General features: G+C 38.3%; 2 protein-coding genes across 3 annotated transcripts; one reads left to right on the top strand and one right to left on the bottom strand.

Moving 5' to 3' along the window:
- The first annotated feature begins 301 nt into the window (after window positions 1-301).
- Window positions 302-1,449, top strand: LOC107764678 (transcription repressor OFP13-like). The gene has a single exon (XM_016583281.2). The coding sequence runs from the start codon at window positions 542-544 to the stop codon at window positions 1,280-1,282; it is 741 nt and encodes a 246-aa protein (XP_016438767.1). The 5' UTR covers window positions 302-541; the 3' UTR covers window positions 1,283-1,449.
- A 3,833-nt stretch (window positions 1,450-5,282) lies between these two features.
- Window positions 5,283-8,798, bottom strand: LOC107764677 (eukaryotic peptide chain release factor subunit 1-3-like). 2 transcript variants are annotated; one of them, XM_016583279.2, is made up of 2 exons: window positions 8,676-8,798; window positions 5,283-6,875 (listed from the first exon to the last, which is right to left on the bottom strand). In XM_016583279.2, exon 2 carries the CDS (start codon window positions 6,835-6,837, stop codon window positions 5,524-5,526), a length of 1,314 nt encoding a protein of 437 aa, XP_016438765.2. In that variant the 5' UTR covers window positions 6,838-6,875; window positions 8,676-8,798; the 3' UTR covers window positions 5,283-5,523. The 2 variants fall into 2 exon arrangements, with proteins under 2 accessions (XP_016438765.2, XP_016438766.2); XM_016583280.2 differs by having other exon boundaries at window positions 5,283-6,880; window positions 8,676-8,758.
- Window positions 8,799-18,159: the final 9,361 nt, after the last annotated feature.

The raw sequence follows: 18,159 nt of genomic DNA on the forward strand, positions 1-18,159 counted from the left end.
GCATTAGAATTAATAAAAGAAAATATTAAAAAGGATAATCTACTTGTATTATTACATATGATGTAGTAGCTAGAGGAACATATCTTCCATAAAATTCTGTAGCCAACATAATTAAATAAGAACTTACTCATGATTAGATTAGGAAATTAAATTATAAGGAGGCAGCACTTTGTTGGCTAAGCAAACTTGATTATAAAAATTCATTTAAAATAATGCAATTAGAATTTCATAATTTTAGTTGTAATAAATGTACTGCTATGTTCATTTCTTCGTGATACTGCATTTAAAACCATTAAATTCTTCAATACATACAAATTAAATAACACACATGAATGGACCTGCCACCCCCCATTTCCTCTCCACTTTCCTCTCACCTCTCCTTTATATCTCTCTTCCCTTTTGCTATTCCTTTTTATCACACCATTAATACCCCACAAAAATCACAATTTTTTTCTATCCCAAAAACAGCACTAGAAACTACCCAAAAAAAGTTAGATTCTTGATCAAATATAACAAAGGGTACTTATACTAAGCTGTTATTATGGGCAAGAAAATGAATCTTGGTTCATGGCAATGGCCATCTTGTGCAAATTCCAAGACTCTATCTTTTAGAGCAAATGACAACAACATTTTCAAGACTATAAATTCTGTCTTTTTTGACCCTTCTGATCATGGGGTTGAAAATATTGAAACACCAGAATCTTGGTTCACAAATTCCTCAGAATCAGCTAGTTTTTCAACAGAATCTGATGATTTATTAGGAACAGGTGAACCATTGGAAATGATCATAAAGGGGGTTCGTTCAGAAAGGCTTTTCTTTGAGCCAAATTGTACTAGCTCAATCTTGAATGAAGAAAAACCAAGTCAAAATCAAGAACAAGCACTAGGGAAAGTAGAGGAAGAAGCAAAAGAAGAAGATGAAGACTTGCCATTTAAAGAAAGTGTAGCATTGGCTATGGAATCAGAGGATCCATATTTAGATTTCAAGAAATCAATGGAAGAAATGGTGGAAACACATGGGATTAAAGATTCTTGGAAATCATTACAAGAGTTATTAGGATGGTATTTAAAGATGAATGGGAAAGTAAATCATGGATTTATTGTAGGTGCTTTTGTTGATTTACTTGTTGAGTTTTCTATAGTTCCTCCTACTAATTGTACTTCTGATTCATTTACTACTTATTCTTCTGCTGCTTCTTCTTTCTCTTCTCCTCGGACTTCAATAGGACATAAGGAGATTGAGGACCAAGAAAAGAGGGGGAGTAGTAGTTCCTTAGGATGATAACTACTCTATTGTCATTTTGTGTATATTTATTAATTGTTTAGGTTAAAGGGAAAAATATACATATTTCAAATAAATATCTATCACATTTTCTCCCTTTTATATCCATCCCCGGTAGTCTGGTGCAATAAGCTCCCGCTATGCGCCGGGTCGAGAAGGTCAAACCACTAGGGTCTATTATATTGTACGCAGTTTTACTGCATTTCTACAAGATGCTATTTTCGTGTCTCGAACTAACATAAAATTTCTGCACGTATATTCCAAATTAACTTGAAATTAGGTTATCGAGTTTATGTTCAATGCGTTCACCTGAATTCAATATTTTTAATATAAAATTTAAAAAAATAATCCACAATACATAATTCAGTAAATTTTGAATTAGTCTCTAAGCGAATACCCCATAAATGCAGTGAATATCACCAACCTAATCCATTGGTCCTTCTCGTGCGCTCCATTAGAGTGATGTTACTTTTAGCAAAATATCATTTTACCATTCAATGAATTTTGCAAAATATCATTTACCACACGGGAAACGGCTCAACAACAATATACCCAATGTAATTTTACAAGTGGGGTCTGAGAAGAACAGTGTATACGCAGATCTTATTCTTATATACGAAAAACTGCTCATACATCATAAATTTTCTACATGTGTCTATTGAATTTCACAAACCTACAAACACCAACTTTTCTGTCTTGTCATGGTCAAGGCAATGTTTGGCAACATTAAATGAAGGACAATAGTTAGACAATGAAGATTAAGGTGTATATATTATTCAAAAGAAGAACCATGTGTTCATTGATAGCAATTTGTTCCAAAAAATCTCTAATGATGTGATTTTGTGGTGTGAATGAGAATAGTGTTTGATGAAAATCAGTTAAAAGTAGTTTTCTACAGGGAGTTGGAGGCAGATACAGCCTGGATAACGAGGATTATAGAAGTTAGGACCATCTTGTACCTAATGCTTGTCTTTCAACTATATGCCCACTATTGTTTGGACCATTTTCTGTGACTTTAAAGAGTTATGCCATGCATTTTACATGATATTCAAAGGGAGATGCTGAAAATTGTGTAAAAATAACATGGTTTGTGAAAGGTGCATTATGAAAGCATAAACTGTGAAGCTGTAAATCTTGGTTTGGCATGATTTGTCAGTTAGATACTCCAACTTAGCTAGTGACGATTTGAACACCTTTACTTGACAGAAATATGTCTCGTGAACACACCTATAATCTTTAGAGTCAGCATTCTATCTCGTAAGTGTAAAATTGACGGAGATGTGTCTCGTGAACACAATGATAATCTCTAGAGTTAGCATCCTACCTCGTATGTGTCAGATTGATAGAGATGTGTCTGGTGAACACAAAAATAATCTTTAGAGTTCAACATCCTACCTCGTAAGTGTAAGATTGATAGAGATTTGTCTCGTAAACAAAATGATAATCTTTAGAGTTCAACATACTATCTCGTGTGCATGAAGATTTTTCTCCTGCTTCAAATATTGTCTTTTTCAGTAAATCGAGTTTGTTTCAAATTATTTTGCCGTTTCAAGAAAAATCATTCAATTTTACCCTTGATGACAATTAGTGAAGTGTTAAGTATGTGAGATGTTAAAAAATTAAAAAGAGCATTTTAAACAAAAGCTTTTGTGATTAAAGCTATTAAATATTTTTCTTAGAACTACGCAAAAACTTCGGAGATAGTATCTTGTATGCTTCACGCAGAGGATAAATCAATTATGGACAAATAACAATGATTACAAGAAAACGGTAAATTTTTTGAAATACCCACTCCTGAAATCTTGGTTGGTACTTTTATGCTTATGAAATCAAGATGACCAAAATACCTTCTCAACCCCCTATTTTCCCTCCTGCACTCCTCTTACAAGGCTAACGTACTCGGTAAAAATTAGATGCACGTACGAATTCCTCAAACAGTGCTGTATTGAATAGGAAGCAAACATAGAAACTATTTGACTATTTCATCATTGAAAAGGAACCATGACAACATTGCTTTATGATGAATAGTTGTACCAATCTTGCACATGCATATAGGAAAACAAAATAGTGCCTCAGCCAGAATGAGGTCACTATTAACCGACACCAAATGACCAAAGTTTTCATTCACTTGTTTTTTTTTTTTTTTTCTGGTTTTTCACCCGGTGTCGTTGACTTGTATTGAGGCCCGACTAAGTCCGGATTCGAGCCGGAAAGTCCCATATTGAAATCAGAGGTAAACCTATGTGTAATCTTGAGAAGGTCACCGTACCCCGTAAACTTTGGCAGAAATTTTTTATAAATATATTTAGGGGCACTGATTGAGCATAATATTAGTGCCTCTGTGAGTCCGCCTCTGATTGGAAGTAAAATGCTCCCTAATAGAGGCGATTCTATACTCAAGGCTGATATTCGAGACTTTAGTTAAGGATGAAAGAGTACTTACTATTTCATCACAACCTTTGTTGTCATTCAATTGTTTCTTGTCACATCACCATCATCCATTGTCCAAGAGAAGCACAATCCGACCACCTGCTTTCTACAGTAGTCTGCCAATATTGCATTTAAAAGAATGGTAGAGAAAGAGGATTTGGTGTGGGTGGGGAGATATGGGGACTCTTTTGAACAAAGTTTTTGAAAACCTTGTGCATATGAAAGAACTAGGAACATGCAAATGTACAACTACATGATTAGGCTGATACAGTTAACACAAGGAAGCATGCAATGTACAACATGCATTGATTAGGCTTATAAAATACAGCATACAAGGAAGCATCCTTTCCTGCAACCACAACTTTGCTGCCTGTCAAACAGGTTGAATCCACAAACAGTGGCCCATCTAGCGTAGACGCAGCGAGTTTGGTCAAACCCGCTGTGTCTTATTGAGCTTCATTGCCACGACTAGATGCAGAAAACTGATGTTAAATCAAGACCTGGAAACTTGACAAGTAATAGGTGTTACTCTAAAGTCTAAACAATCAATCCAAAGTAAATTGAAAAAGAACTACCCAGCATGCATTGCACAGCAAAATCAAAATTTTCAAGGTTGACAACAAGAGATGTCGTCAAGAGATGCAGAAGATCGCTTTACATATCCAGCCTTTGTTTCTTCTCTCTTGCTCCCGGAACCAACAAGACAGACTCACCGCCAAATTCTAATGACAAGTTTCAACACCCCAATCAAATTGCTAAGAAGTTTTACTTCATTGCTGCAAGGAAAGATCTCTAGCTTGACATCAATTTTCTTGTGCCCTATATCACTGGATGTTATGGCATTTAAGAAACACATCCACATACATTATCGACTTAAAACTTGGATGCTGCTTCATCCTAACATCTTTCCGATGACAAGATCTGAGACATTATCCAAGAAATTCACATCCAAGTACAGAAGTGCCGAATGTCACGTCACATACACAACCATCATCACATGCATCCCACTTATAACAAGAATATCAAAAGACGGACCACATTTCAAACTGCAATTTGTGTGCCACCGGTCTTTAACTTCGAACAGCTTTATCCTCGTTCCATTTTCTAAGAGAAACTGCAGAATTAAATGCATTCCAACCCACCCCCCACCATAGGTTAAAACTAAAGGTAATAAATCTACCTGGTTAGTGGAGAAAAATGTATATTTTCTGGTAGCTCTATTGAAAAGGACAGAGCAATCTAGAAAATTTACAACTCCGAGGCATAAGTTTAGTGATATTACCTATCTCCTGATCTGTAAAGAAATGACAAAACATGCCAATGTAAAAGCGTTTAAACAGCTCCTACATCTATATGGCAACTCAATATCTTTCTAGACTCTACAACTTAGTACTTAATCTTCTTAATGCTTACAAGAATGACTCGGTTCTGACAGTAAGTGTAGCAATTTTTTTTGAAACCTCTACAACTTAGTACTTAATCTTCTTAATGTTTACAAGAACGACTCGGTTCTGACAGTAAGTGTAGCAATTTAAATTCCAGTATAAATAAACATAGCTCAAGAGAACCATAACAAACACACAACGATAAGGTAGATAGGCTCATAAATAATAAGTCCCCTTTCGAATTGAAGACAGTCCCAAAGAAACCTGTTTCACATGTAAAAGAAAAGCAAACAATTTTTAACAACAGCCAAAACTCAGTGATTGATATTCAGCATGATAGCAGGAAACTCATTACTAGGTAACCTCAAAACTTTCAACAAATTGCATCTCTTATCCATCGTCAGGACTAAGGAGACGAGATAAAGCTTAATCAGAATCCTCAAAATATTCTCCTTCATCAGATGGCTCATCAAACGAACGCATGTCAAGCTGGTAGCGAAGGATCCCCCCAATGCCACCAAATCCTCGACAGAACTGTGACCCCTCTTGAGACCTGTTAGTGACAAACTCAAGTGAACAACCGAAGTTTTTGTACTCATTGGCAAACCACTCCAATAGCGGCATTTTGTCCTGGACCTCTAATTCAGCTGAGGTGTCAGGATCCTTGAAGTTGCTGTGATCAGCCTCTTGGTCCTTGTTTAGGTGCCTAATGACAATCTCGTTAGTAACACTATTTTTCAGCGCATAACGGTTTATATCAAGATTTTCCCAAACAACAAGAGTTTCAACAGCTCCCATCTCAAGAGCTTTTATTGTGTCATCCACACCAAATACATACTTTCCAGTATCTTGACTGATTTCCTCAAAAAATTTCCCTATCAAGCGCTTTTCTTGTATAAACTTCACATTCGCAAGAATCTCAGCAGATAGCTCAATAGCCTGATTGAATCCATTTTCCCCACCATAGGACACATCAACCACATTAAGTATCTTTGTTTGTAGGCGTTGATCAAACATATCAGACTGGCTCAGCTCTGTCTTGAAATCAGCTGACCCAGCAAGTATTAGTCCAGATACATTTGGCTGGCTAGTGGCTGGATTAATGAAGAACTGAGTAGCAAGCTCTGCTGTCTTCCTCACATAGTTATGCCTTTTCTCCATTCGAAGACGAGCAAATCGCAGAGCTGATTGACCTCCTCTTCCGTGCTTCTTGGGAAGGTCAACAGTGAATTTATGGAGAACTTCCCTAGTGTTGCCACTTAAGGTTCCAAAGAGAGTGCCATTACCGTCCATGACAATGAAACCAAACTTCTCATCTGATTCCAAGAGCTCGCCCAGAGGTTCCGTATGAAACTTATTGTCACATAGGTACAGAGACGCATTTATTGGCTTAAAAGGTGTAAGGTCAAAGGTGACCTTCTTTTCCTTCCCATCGTCAGTCATTATAGTTCCAGTATAAAGGACCAACCCATTAGGAGGTACCTTATTATACAGCTTAAGCCTCTGCTGGGCAGATGTTATTGCACCAAGGACGGACTGACGATTTACTCTGCTCTTAATATTGGATGCAGTACCATATTCTTCTGCCAACATCCTTGTTATCCGAGATATCTGATCACCAGGAGGTATAATAAGAGAGATCATACTGGTACCGTTTCCTCTTGCAGATTCCATGGCTTTGATTAACTTTTTCATTTTCCATATCTCAATATTCTTGTCATTTTCTTGGCCATCTGCCATTGCAAACTGCTACTACCACAAGCTGAGCTACAAATAATCTGACCTAGGAGGCATATTGAAGACATATTAGAGTCCACATCGACCATGAAGGTAAAATTCAGGAGATAAAAGAAAAACTTAATGTAAGACTAGAAACTACGGGAGCGTTCTGAAGTACTTATTTCTAAGATTCCACTTGAGGACCTTCATTAAAGAACAAAAATATTCACAATCCCGCTTAAACAATCAGAAATAATGAAAACAGATAATACACACTTTTCAGCACCCTTGAGGTGTATTAGCTGTCAACACAGTATAGTGGGAAAATAACATTTAGTCATCCAACACCATTTTTTCTGCTGTTACGAACTGTGTACATAATAACCTGAAATCTTACTGGTTTATCTTGAGTTAACATGTTCCATGTGCCATAGGCTGAGTTCTAGATATAAATGCTATTGTCTTCCCACAAAATTGAAATTGATCAAACATAAATGAGTATATATCAATAAAACCAAACCAACCAACCCCTCGCTACCAAAAAAAGGAACCGCATCCATGAAATATAGGAAGTGGAGTGAAACAGGAGAATGTAGATCTTAAGAATTAGCAGCAACCAAGCCTCTATCGTCTTGTCATCAGAATACCTTTAGAACTAGCTTCACCTTTGATTTTCTAGTGCGTTTACTCATCACCTGGCTTGACACTTCCATGTCAAATGGGTATGATATGTATGTTAATAATTCAGAAAGATGGTTCAATATCACTTACGAGGACCATCTTTCATACCAATAGATTTCAAATTTTTAAATACTACAAAAGTTCATGTAGTAGAGAGGTCTCCTAGTCATGAGCAGTTGCCTGAGCAAAGAAATGTAAGTTCAGCGATATAATAAATAGAAAATCCGAACTCATGTCTCTAGGTTGAAATGTACACCAGGTTACCAATGTTAAGGACACCGCACTTCTATAAATCTCTGAAGAAACAACCGTAGAACGACAGTGGTACCTCACAAGCAAAGACCAGTAGAATTATTGCACGCGCGTAGGTAGAAGACAATATGAAATTTCCGTGGAATCATCGATAAACAAACTTTTTTCACCATTAGCCTTAAATATCAATAGATGTATAAAAAAACTCCTTGTAACAATAGGAGTAATCCAGTCAGGTTTCATTCATTAAAACAAACCAAAACTACTTCCCAATCAAGTTTTTACACTAACTAAAACTACTTCTCTTTCGACAAACCATAAAACCAGAACCAAAAGAGATTGCCTCCTTCACATATTCATTTGGCAGTCACTTCATAAATCGTGAATCTGATTTTAGTGGTCAATGAAGTGGGACGAGAACCATAAGGTCTCAGGTTCAAATCTTAGCGAAAACAAAAAAAATCTAGGTAATTTCTTTTCCATATGCCTAAGCTTTGGTGAACAGAGTTACTCAATACATGTGTTGATGGGAGATAGCAAGTACCCAATGAAATTCAAGGTACGTCCTAGCTGGCCTGAATACACCATCATCAAAATAATAATAATAAAAATAAGAATAAATTGAAAATCTTATTCAAGCGCAACCACAACTCTAGTAAAGATTTATCACACATATAGTACTGCCATCAAGATTGATACAGCAGCAAAATCTACAGTAAATCAACCCCCAAATAAGACAATTAATTGAAGATTCTGGGAAGCTAAAATACAAAAAATTCAAGAATCTAAGCAAATCACTTCCTATCAATTCTTTTGGAGTGATTTAAACAATTAATTAGTTCAATAGAATAAACCCCATATTAGAATTAGAAGCTAAACTATGAAAAAACAAGTTAATTTTAAGAGAGAAGAAGGGCACACGTTACCTGTTGGAAGCAGCAGTCGCAGTAGCTCGAGCAAAATGCCGACTGTGGGAAAATTGTGGAAACCCTTTTGAGCTACTATTTATACGCTATAATAATTTATTTTTAATAAGTGGATAAAAAAAGTTTGTGTAAAGAGCAATAGTTGGTCCGTAATTTCGAAATACTAAAAACCTGAATTTTATTACTGTCAATCTGAAAGTTCACATATTTTCGGTAAATCTCTGATTTTTACTAGTTTCCGGTTCACATTAATTAATTTTTGGTTGTTTTTATGCATACTAGATTTAGTGTACATGAGTTATACGTGTATTATGTGTTACACACAAAATAACATATTTTAATCGGGTAGAAAAAGAATGAATTAAATATAAAGGTAATTGATGATACAACAATCATTTGAATGATAAACTATTTAAAATAGTGTATATTAAATTGAATAAAAAAGAATTAAGTGTAATAGCAATTGACGATCAAAACAAGTTATTACATTAAAGAAATAATTGTATTCAGCGTGTAGACACTAAATTGAGTGTTATAACGAAGCTTGGATGTGGTGATGCTGCTGGAACCATTAGCCAGATTGTTGCTTACCCTCTTGATGTCATTTGTAGAACAATATTGTTGTGCGCCGGGAAGAATGTTGCTTCAGTAATTACTGATAAGAGGAAGGCACCTCAAATTTTAACTTTTTTGTAAGTTATTGGGTTGTTGATGTCTTCTTCAACTTTTTTGGTGGTCTTGATTCATGTTTTCTTTTTTATCTCTCCATCAGCTATTTCAATTGCATCAATTTTTTTAACTTCCTGGATCTCCTTCGCAATAATTCGTCTTCTATCTCGATAGCCTCTATTTTTGGAATCAATTTGACAAGAAAGATGAATTCTTTTTCCTTACTCAACGCTAATTTGCGATAAAATTTGGATTCTTCTTTGTGTACAAAAAAGAGTAAGTTAGTTAAGACCGGATAAAGTATTCAAACCACATAAATGTCATTAATTTGGATATTTTGTAATGGTGAAATGAAGAGATAATCTGACCTTTTGAAATAGTGTATATTAAAGTAATAATATAAAACAACAAAAACAAGAATGTAGGGAGTAATAGGTGAGAGATTTTTATTCCTTCCATGTATTCAAGTGCGTATAATGTGATCCCAAACCCTCTATTTATAGGATGACATTGAGGTAATACAAAGGAATATCATGAACATAGTATTAACTACAGAGATCATAGTGGAAGATCATGGGGAGGTTGTCACACATCCTTTTTCCGCACCCGCGGGGGTACAAGGGAGTTTTTTCCAATTAAAGGACAATCGAAACGGGATTGGTTTAATTATTTCAGAGTCGCCACTTGGGAGATTTAGGGTGTCCCAAGTCACCAATTTTAATCCCGAATCGAGGAAAATAATGACTCTATATTACAGTCTGCGTACCAAAAATCCGGATAAGGAATTCTGTTAACCCGGGAGAAGGTGTTAGGCATTCCCGAGTTCCGTGGTTCTTAGCACGGTCGCTCAACTGTTATATTTGGCTTGATTATCTGATTTTATACAAGTATGAACTTATGTGCAAATTCTAACTTTTAACCGCTTTATTATTATTGTTTTTACAAGAATGTGAACATCGCTTAAAATATATCTTTGGACTGTGTCACATGAAATGCACCCACAATCCGAAACATATTTTATTTGATGTTTTAGGATTTGGATTTGGGTCGCATGAAATGCACACCCGAGTTTAAGAAAATTAAATTATTAAAGACGCGCCTAAAGCAACTAGCGCATTATTATTTTGCGGAGGCCGTGAAATTCGCTAAACGACCCTCCTGAATTCTAAGTAATTTTAAACAAGTATTTATTGAGGGCCCCACGATTTGTGTTGTTATTCGGCGAGGCTCATCTCATGCTTATTTTTTAAAAGGAATTTGCAACGTCATGGAAATGCATCTCATACCACGTCACAGTCAATGTACCCGTGATTAGAGGCACATTTCGATTTCGTTGAGATTTGGATTTGGGTCACATAAATGTGCACCCGAGTTTAGGGAGATAACGTTATTAAAGGCGCGCCTAAAGCAACTAGCGCATTATTATTTTTTGGGGAGGGCCGTGAAATTTGCTAAACGACCCGTCCCGGAATCTAAGTATTTAATATATACACTTAGAGGGCCCCGCAATTTGTCCCTTTTATTTGGCGAGGCTCGTCTCATTTTATTCTTTATTATTATTATTATTATTATTATTATTATTATTTTTGGATGCCATTTTTATGTTTTTGGATGCCATTTTTATGTCTTTAACAATACTAAAACTTACGGCCTCTTTACAACTAAGATCCCATGACTTGTTAGAAGTTTAATAAAAGGAGTTTAGTAAATGAGTGTTTCGGTAGTAGTAACAGCATGCACTAATACTATTTTTTTCCGAATGACCTAACCGAAGGAAAGGACGAACAGATTAACGTCAAACTTGTGTCATAGAACGACTAGTCCAACTTAATTAAACGACATCAAATAAACAAGAATAACATAACATGAAAATGAACCAAAATGCAGACAATGAAACATAGGCAAAAAATTTCCATACCAATTTTTATATTGCATCTCAAACATTCAACGTAAAGTTTATTTATCTAATACATCGAGGTTTACTAACCTTTGCACCTCGACAAACTCAGAACGACAAACACGATTCCGACGGAACTCAAGCCGGACCTCTCTGACCGAAGAACAACGACGGAACCTCGGACAGCACCTCGACGTACCGGACCTCGACGAACCAAAGTCGACCTCTACGGAAAACAGAAAACTCGGCCAAGCAGGATCGAAGCAACCCACCGTTGCTCGGAAACGCAGCTACGACTGCTTGGAGGTTGACGACGTTGGACTGAAAATGGCGGACTGGTTCTGGAGGTTGACGACGGGGGGAAACTGTTGGTCGTGGTGTTGGGTGGTGACGGGAGGCAGTGGTCGACGGAGGGAGCTCGCAACGGCAACAATGGCGGATTCAAGGAGGAGGAAGGCGATGGTCGTCACTGTCGCGACTGGTTTTAGTTACGACGGGGTGAGGGACTGACTTGTCGTATTTTCCGGCGTTCGTTTGGACGGTGGTGGTTATGGGCGATGGAGGAGTTGGTCCGTGAGGGTGTCGGAAGGGATGGAGGGAACTCGTTTGGTCCCGTTTTTTGTTGGTTTTACAGTAGGGTTTGTTAGGCGTTGAGGAGGATGACGGGGTGGTGTTTGGTGATGGTTTTGTGGTGGTCGTGAGGTCGTTAATGGTGTTTGGGCGATGGTCTTTGGACGGTGGTGAGACGGAGGGTCTGGACGTGAGGGAAGCTGGGGGAAGGTGATGGTTTGTAGGTGGTCGTCCTTGCTGCGACAGTAGGGGTCGTTAATGGTGGTTTACCGGAGGGGTCGTGACGGGGGGTGTTCGAGCGTGGGAAGGGGGTCCGGTGGTCGAAGGGCTTTTTTTCAGTAGGTTTTTTTTGTTTTTTTTAAAGAAGACGGAGGAACAGTGGTCCTCCCCAGTAGGTTTTCTCCTTCTTCTCTTTTAAGAAGAAGGTCTACCGTAGCTATCCCAAAATTTTTAAAGTCCCCTGTTTAAAATGTGTTTGTCCGTGTTTTTGTAATACAATGCCCATGAAAATGAGCCCCACGCGTGGTGGGGTTCGAGGCATATGTCCCCCATGCGTGGTGGGGTTCCCCACGTGTCCTGGAATCGGTTTATTATGGGCTAGGTCCGAAAATTAGGCCTAAAACCGGGTAGTTTGAACCCGAATATTATTCTTTTGCCCGGACCCGAGAAATAGGAACACGTTGCTTAACTAGTCCTATGCAAGCAAAATAACTACCAAAAATAAGACTAGTATTTAAACAAAACTATATATTTTTAAATATTTTTCAAGATTTAAAATAGCTACAAAAATATTAATAAAACTATTTTTTTGTAATTTTTATTTTTAAATATTAAGATAAAATATGAGGTAATATTTTTGTATTTTTCAAAGTTAAAAATGACTATAGAATATTAATAAAACTATTTTTTTGTAATTTTCGTTCTTTAATAAAGACAAAAATATGACGTAATATTTTTTGTATTTTTTCAAAATTATAATGACTGCAAACATTAATAGAACTATATTTTTTGTAATTTTTGAATTTATATAAAGTACCAAAATAAAGTACAATTTTGTATTTTTCAAGTTTATGAGAGATACATAAACTAAAATTTATATATATTTTTGAAATTTTCTCTTTGCAACGAAATAAAGTAAAAATAGTTAAAATAGCTATACTAGACCCAATTTCACATATTCATGCTAAAAATGTGAAAATTCTCGGGGAGGGTCAAAAATCACGTGCTTACAGTTGCCCCTTTTTGACTGGAAACACGAAGAGTTTTCCGACGAAGAACGACTAGACGTGTTTTTGACCCGACCATTACTTGGACGGACTACACTAAGGAAAGGGAGGGAATGTGACCGAGCCCTGGTATCTGAGTTGCCTACATATCCTTGGTTATACAGGAATCAGGCCACGTGTAGCTCGGAATGAGAGAGATAGTGAAGTGTACCGAGGTGAAGAGCCGATCGAGGTGTCGTTCCGTTGAGGTTCCGGTCCGCGGTCCTGTCATTACAACAAAAATGAAAACTGAAAAAGACTAACTAAGCCTATCAGCTACTAGTTACAAGGATTCCTATCTCTTAAGTCTTCTGAAACTTGGTCTTGAGTCTTGAATGGTGTTTCATACAGACTTTGGATCTGAACCTTGATACTTGTTAGTTGTAGGCGCTAGTTCTTGAGCAGATCACATCTGTTCTCCACTTCCGTGCTTTGGATTCATTCATTTTTCTTTTTTTCTCTTTTTCTTCTTGTTTTTTTTTGTTTTTTTTTTGGTGACCAGCTTCTGTTGATCATCCCAGACTGTTGACTTGCATTCTTGGGGCGAGCTTCTTGTTGCTTCTATCTTGGATTGAGTGCTGGGGATTTTTGTTGTAACCTTCTGCTTTCCAGTGGGTCACTGCTTGATCTTGAAAATGTTTCCCCGTTCTACAGGCGGACTCCTGACTTCTTCTATCTTCGACACTCAACAACCTCCGTTCTACAGGCGGGTCCCTGACAATCAAAACAAACAAAACAAACAAAATTTCCTAACCCAGTTTGTACTGGGAAGATTTGTGAGTCGTTAGCAAAATCGTAACTCACTTACACTACTGATGCAATGATGAAAGTAAACTAAAGACTAGGCTAGGATGTGCATCTCCTATGAGTAAAACCAAAACTCTTGCTAGCAAATGTGTCTGCTAAAATAAAACCTCAATGACTTAAACTAGAAAGTGTGTCTTCTATGGTTGAATCGGAATGAGCTAAAACTAGGAAGTGCATCTCCTAAGGGTGAAAACTTCAGTGACTAGAACTAGGAAGTGCGTCTCCTATGAATAAAATCTCGATTAGGAAGTGCGTCTCCTACGGGTAAACTTCAAAAAACTGGACTAGGAGTTGTGTCTCCTATGGTCGAACTTAAAATGAATCAAACTAAGAAGTGCATTTCCTAAGGGCGAAATATCGATTCCGGAAGTGCGTCTCCTAAAGCAAAAGTATAACTTGAGCGAACCAGACTAGGAAGTGTGTCTCCTAATAATGAAAACTTAATTCAGGAAGTGCGTTTCCTGTGCATGGAATTAAACTTAGGAAGTGCGTCTCCTAGGGGTAAAACTAAACTTTAGGAAGTGCGTCTCCTAATGGTAAAACTGAACTTAGGAAGTGCGTCTCCTACTGGTGAAACTTTTTAGGAAGTGCGTCTCCTACTTGTGAAACTTTTTAGGAAGTGCGTCTCCTACTTGTGAAACTTAGGTTAGGAAGTGCGTCTCCTATTGGTACAATGGACTTAGGAAGTGCGTCTCCTATTGGTGAAACTGAACTTAGGAAGTGCGTCTCCTATTGGTGAACCTATTCTTAGGAAGTGCGTCTCCTATTGATGAAACTTGCTTAGGAAGTGCGTCTCCTATCAGTGAACTTAACTTAGGAAGTGCGTCTCCTATTGGTGAAATCAACTTAGGAAGTGCGTCTCCTACTGGTGAAACTTGTCTTAGGAAGTGCGTCTCCTACTGGTAAAACTTGCTTAGGAAGTGCGTCTCCTCAGGAAGTGCGTCTCCTATGGTAAAACTGAACTTAGGAAGTGCGTCTCCTATGGTAAAACTAAACTTAGGAAGTGCGTCTCCTATGATAAACTTGCTTAGGAAGTGCGTCTCCTATTGGTGAAACTTGCTTTAGGAAGTGCGTCTCCTATTGTGAAACTTGCTTTAGGAAGTGCGTCTCCTATGGTGAAACATATCTTAGGAAGTGCGTCTCCTATTGGTGAAACTGAAACTTAGGAAGTGCGTCTCCTACTGGTGAAACTGAACTTAGGAAGTGCGTCTCCTATGATAAACTGAACTTAGGAAGTGCGTCTCCTATGGTAAAACTGAATTTTAGGAAGTGCGTCTCCTATTGGTACAACTATTCTTAGGAAGTGCGTCTCCTATTGGTAGAACTGAACTTAGGAAGTGCGTCTCCTACGGTAAAACTGAACTTAGGAGGAAATGCATCTCCTATGGGTAAAAATAAACTTTAGGAGGAAATACATCTCCTATGGTTAAAGACGTGGAATGTATGCCTCTGTTATCTGGGCGGGCTCCCAATTTCAATACTTGAAATAAAAGACTGAATTTATGCCTCTGTTATCTGGGCGGGCTCCCAACTTCAACATTGAAAAGTAAAAGACTGAATTTATGCCTCTGTTATCTGGGCGGGCTCCCAACTTCAACACTTAAAATAAAAAGACTGGATGTATGCCTCTGTTATCTGGGCGGGCTCCCAACTTCAACACTTAAAATAAAAAGACTGGATGTATGCCTCTGTTATCTGGGCGGGCTCCCAACTTCAACACTTAAAAGTAAAGACTGAATGTAGGCCTCTGTTATCTGGGCGGGCTCCCAACTTCAACACTTGAAAGTAAAGACTGAATGTATTCCTCTCATTATACAGGTGGGCGCCTGGCTGTAAAGATATGAAAAATGATATGCCCGCATTATACTGGTGGGTGACCTAGAATATGAAATGAACAGACACAAGTGTATTCCCGCATTATACTGGTGGGTGACCTAGAACAGAAATGAAAAGACAGAAATGTATTCCTCTCGTTATTCAGGTGGGCGCCTATCTTCAAAACTTGAAATAAAAAGACAGAAACCAACATATCCTATTTGAGGGCGGATGAACCCAACATATCCTATTTGAGGGCGGATGAACCCAACAGATCCTATTTGAGGGCGGATGAACCCGACAGATCCTATTTGAGGGCGGATGAACCCGACATATCCTATTTGAGGGCGGATGAACCCGACATATCCTATTTGAGGGCGGATGAACCCGACATATCCTATTTGAGGGCGGATGAACCCGACATATCCTATTTGAGGGCGGATGAACCCGACATATCCTATTTGAGGGCGGATGAACCCGACATATCCTATTTGAGGGCGGATGAACCCGACATATCCTATTTGAGGGCGGATGAACCCGACATATCCTATTTGAGGGCGGATGAACCCAACATATCCTATTTGAGGGCGGATGAACCCAACATATCCTATTTGAGGGCGGATGAACCCAACATATCCTATTTGAGGGCGGATGAACCCGACATATCCTATTTGAGGGCGGATGAACCCAACATATCCTATTTGAGGGCGGATGAACCCGACATATCCTATTTGAGGGCGGATGAACCCAACATATCCTATTTGAGGGCGGATGAACCCAACATATCCTATTTGAGGGCGGATGAACCCGACAGATCCTATTTGAGGGCGGATGAACCCAACAGATCCTATTTGAGGGCGGATGAACCCAACAGATCCTGTTTGAGGGCGGATGAACCCAACAGATCCTGTTTGAGGGCGGATGAACCCAAAATATCCTTAAGACTTGAAAATGTCTTACCTCGAATACTTGCTGGGGATTGGGATGAATTTTCCCTCTTTTTTCATTATTATCTTTTTATTCTTTTTTTTTTCCTTTTTTATATTATTCATAGCTTCTTCCTTCGAAGACTACCTCCCTTGAGAGTCATTTTTCCTTTCCCCGAAAGGAACCGCTGAGGATACCGACTTTCCAACCTTGTGTTGGACTCCTCGCAACTGCTAGGGATAATACTGTTGGGGAATTATTTACTTACCTATTGGGGGTAAAATGTTATCAGCTGAGGGTACCTGACTTCCAGAAAATTTTCTAAATGGAAGGAAAATTTTCTGCCCCAGTTTGATAATATCCCTTGTGGCATGCAGTTCTGGCATCAATGCCATTTCCTTTACCTGTTTCAAATCAAACAAAATTGTTAGTTTAAAACATGGTGGTTGGTTGTGATACTCCTATTGGGATGGCTTTCCCTTTCTCCTTCCTTGCTCTGCGTTCAACAACTTGTTGGGGATGATGTTATTTGCTGGGGATAATCCCTTCCTGCTGGGGATATCCCTCTTCTTTTGTGACATAGCTCGGAAACTGGTATTTCCCCGACCTTTTAGTCTAGCATGCATTTCCCAAATATGCTCACTGCTCTCCTTGCTTTGTTCATGGGCCTTGGCCTTGGGACTTATAACCTTTGACTTTGGCAAGGGTATCTCTCTTGACGCTCGTCAATCCTTTTGTCAATTCCCTTTGCTGGGGATATCTTGTTTGACACTGGCCTCGCGCTTGTTCCTCGCTGACTATACTAGTCAGATCTCATCTTGGAAAGTTGATGGCATATTTTGAAGTCATTTCATACTTGTTCTGACCGGACAGACTCTATTGGGGAAATTTTTATGAAAGGAGAAAGATAACAGAAACAAAATAAAAGACAAAGGAAACGATGACTCTTTTACAAAAGAAACTATAAATAAAAATATATCAAATGCAGATACCGACTCTAATGGACATGACATGCGTATGTGGCCTATCCTTTACCGTCAATCATCTTTCAAGATCTTCAATTGGTGATTCCCCATCTGATTCTTGATCTTATTCGACTTGCAGTGCCCGAAGGGTTTTCACTATCAAGTCTCTCTCATTTTTGGCTTTTCTCTCAGCTTTCATCGCCTTATGGTGCCTGTGAAGGTTTTCACCGATAAGACTCTCTCATTTGTATCACTTTCCAGCTGGGGATTTGGAGTGTCGCCGGTATGACTCTTTCTGCTGGAGATTAGAGTCCTTTATGCTGTGGAACAGAATGTTATGTTCGCCGGTAAGACTCTTCATTTGTCTGACTTGGCATCTTTTGATGACTGATCGGAAGGTCTTTCTTTGGACCGTAATGCGGGTTTTGGATAAGGTTAGAAAGAAAGGGTATTAAAGGCTCAAAAATGCATTGATTTTGGGTTATTAATTACAACCTTCGGAACTAGATTTATTTACAACAAACGCAACATCTGCCCCCAGTTTCTTGCTTGGGGATATTTTAATTGAA

This window comes from Nicotiana tabacum, chromosome 11 (genome assembly GCF_000715075.1).
Source record: "Nicotiana tabacum cultivar K326 chromosome 11, ASM71507v2, whole genome shotgun sequence".
Classification (NCBI taxonomy): domain Eukaryota; kingdom Viridiplantae; phylum Streptophyta; class Magnoliopsida; order Solanales; family Solanaceae; genus Nicotiana; species Nicotiana tabacum.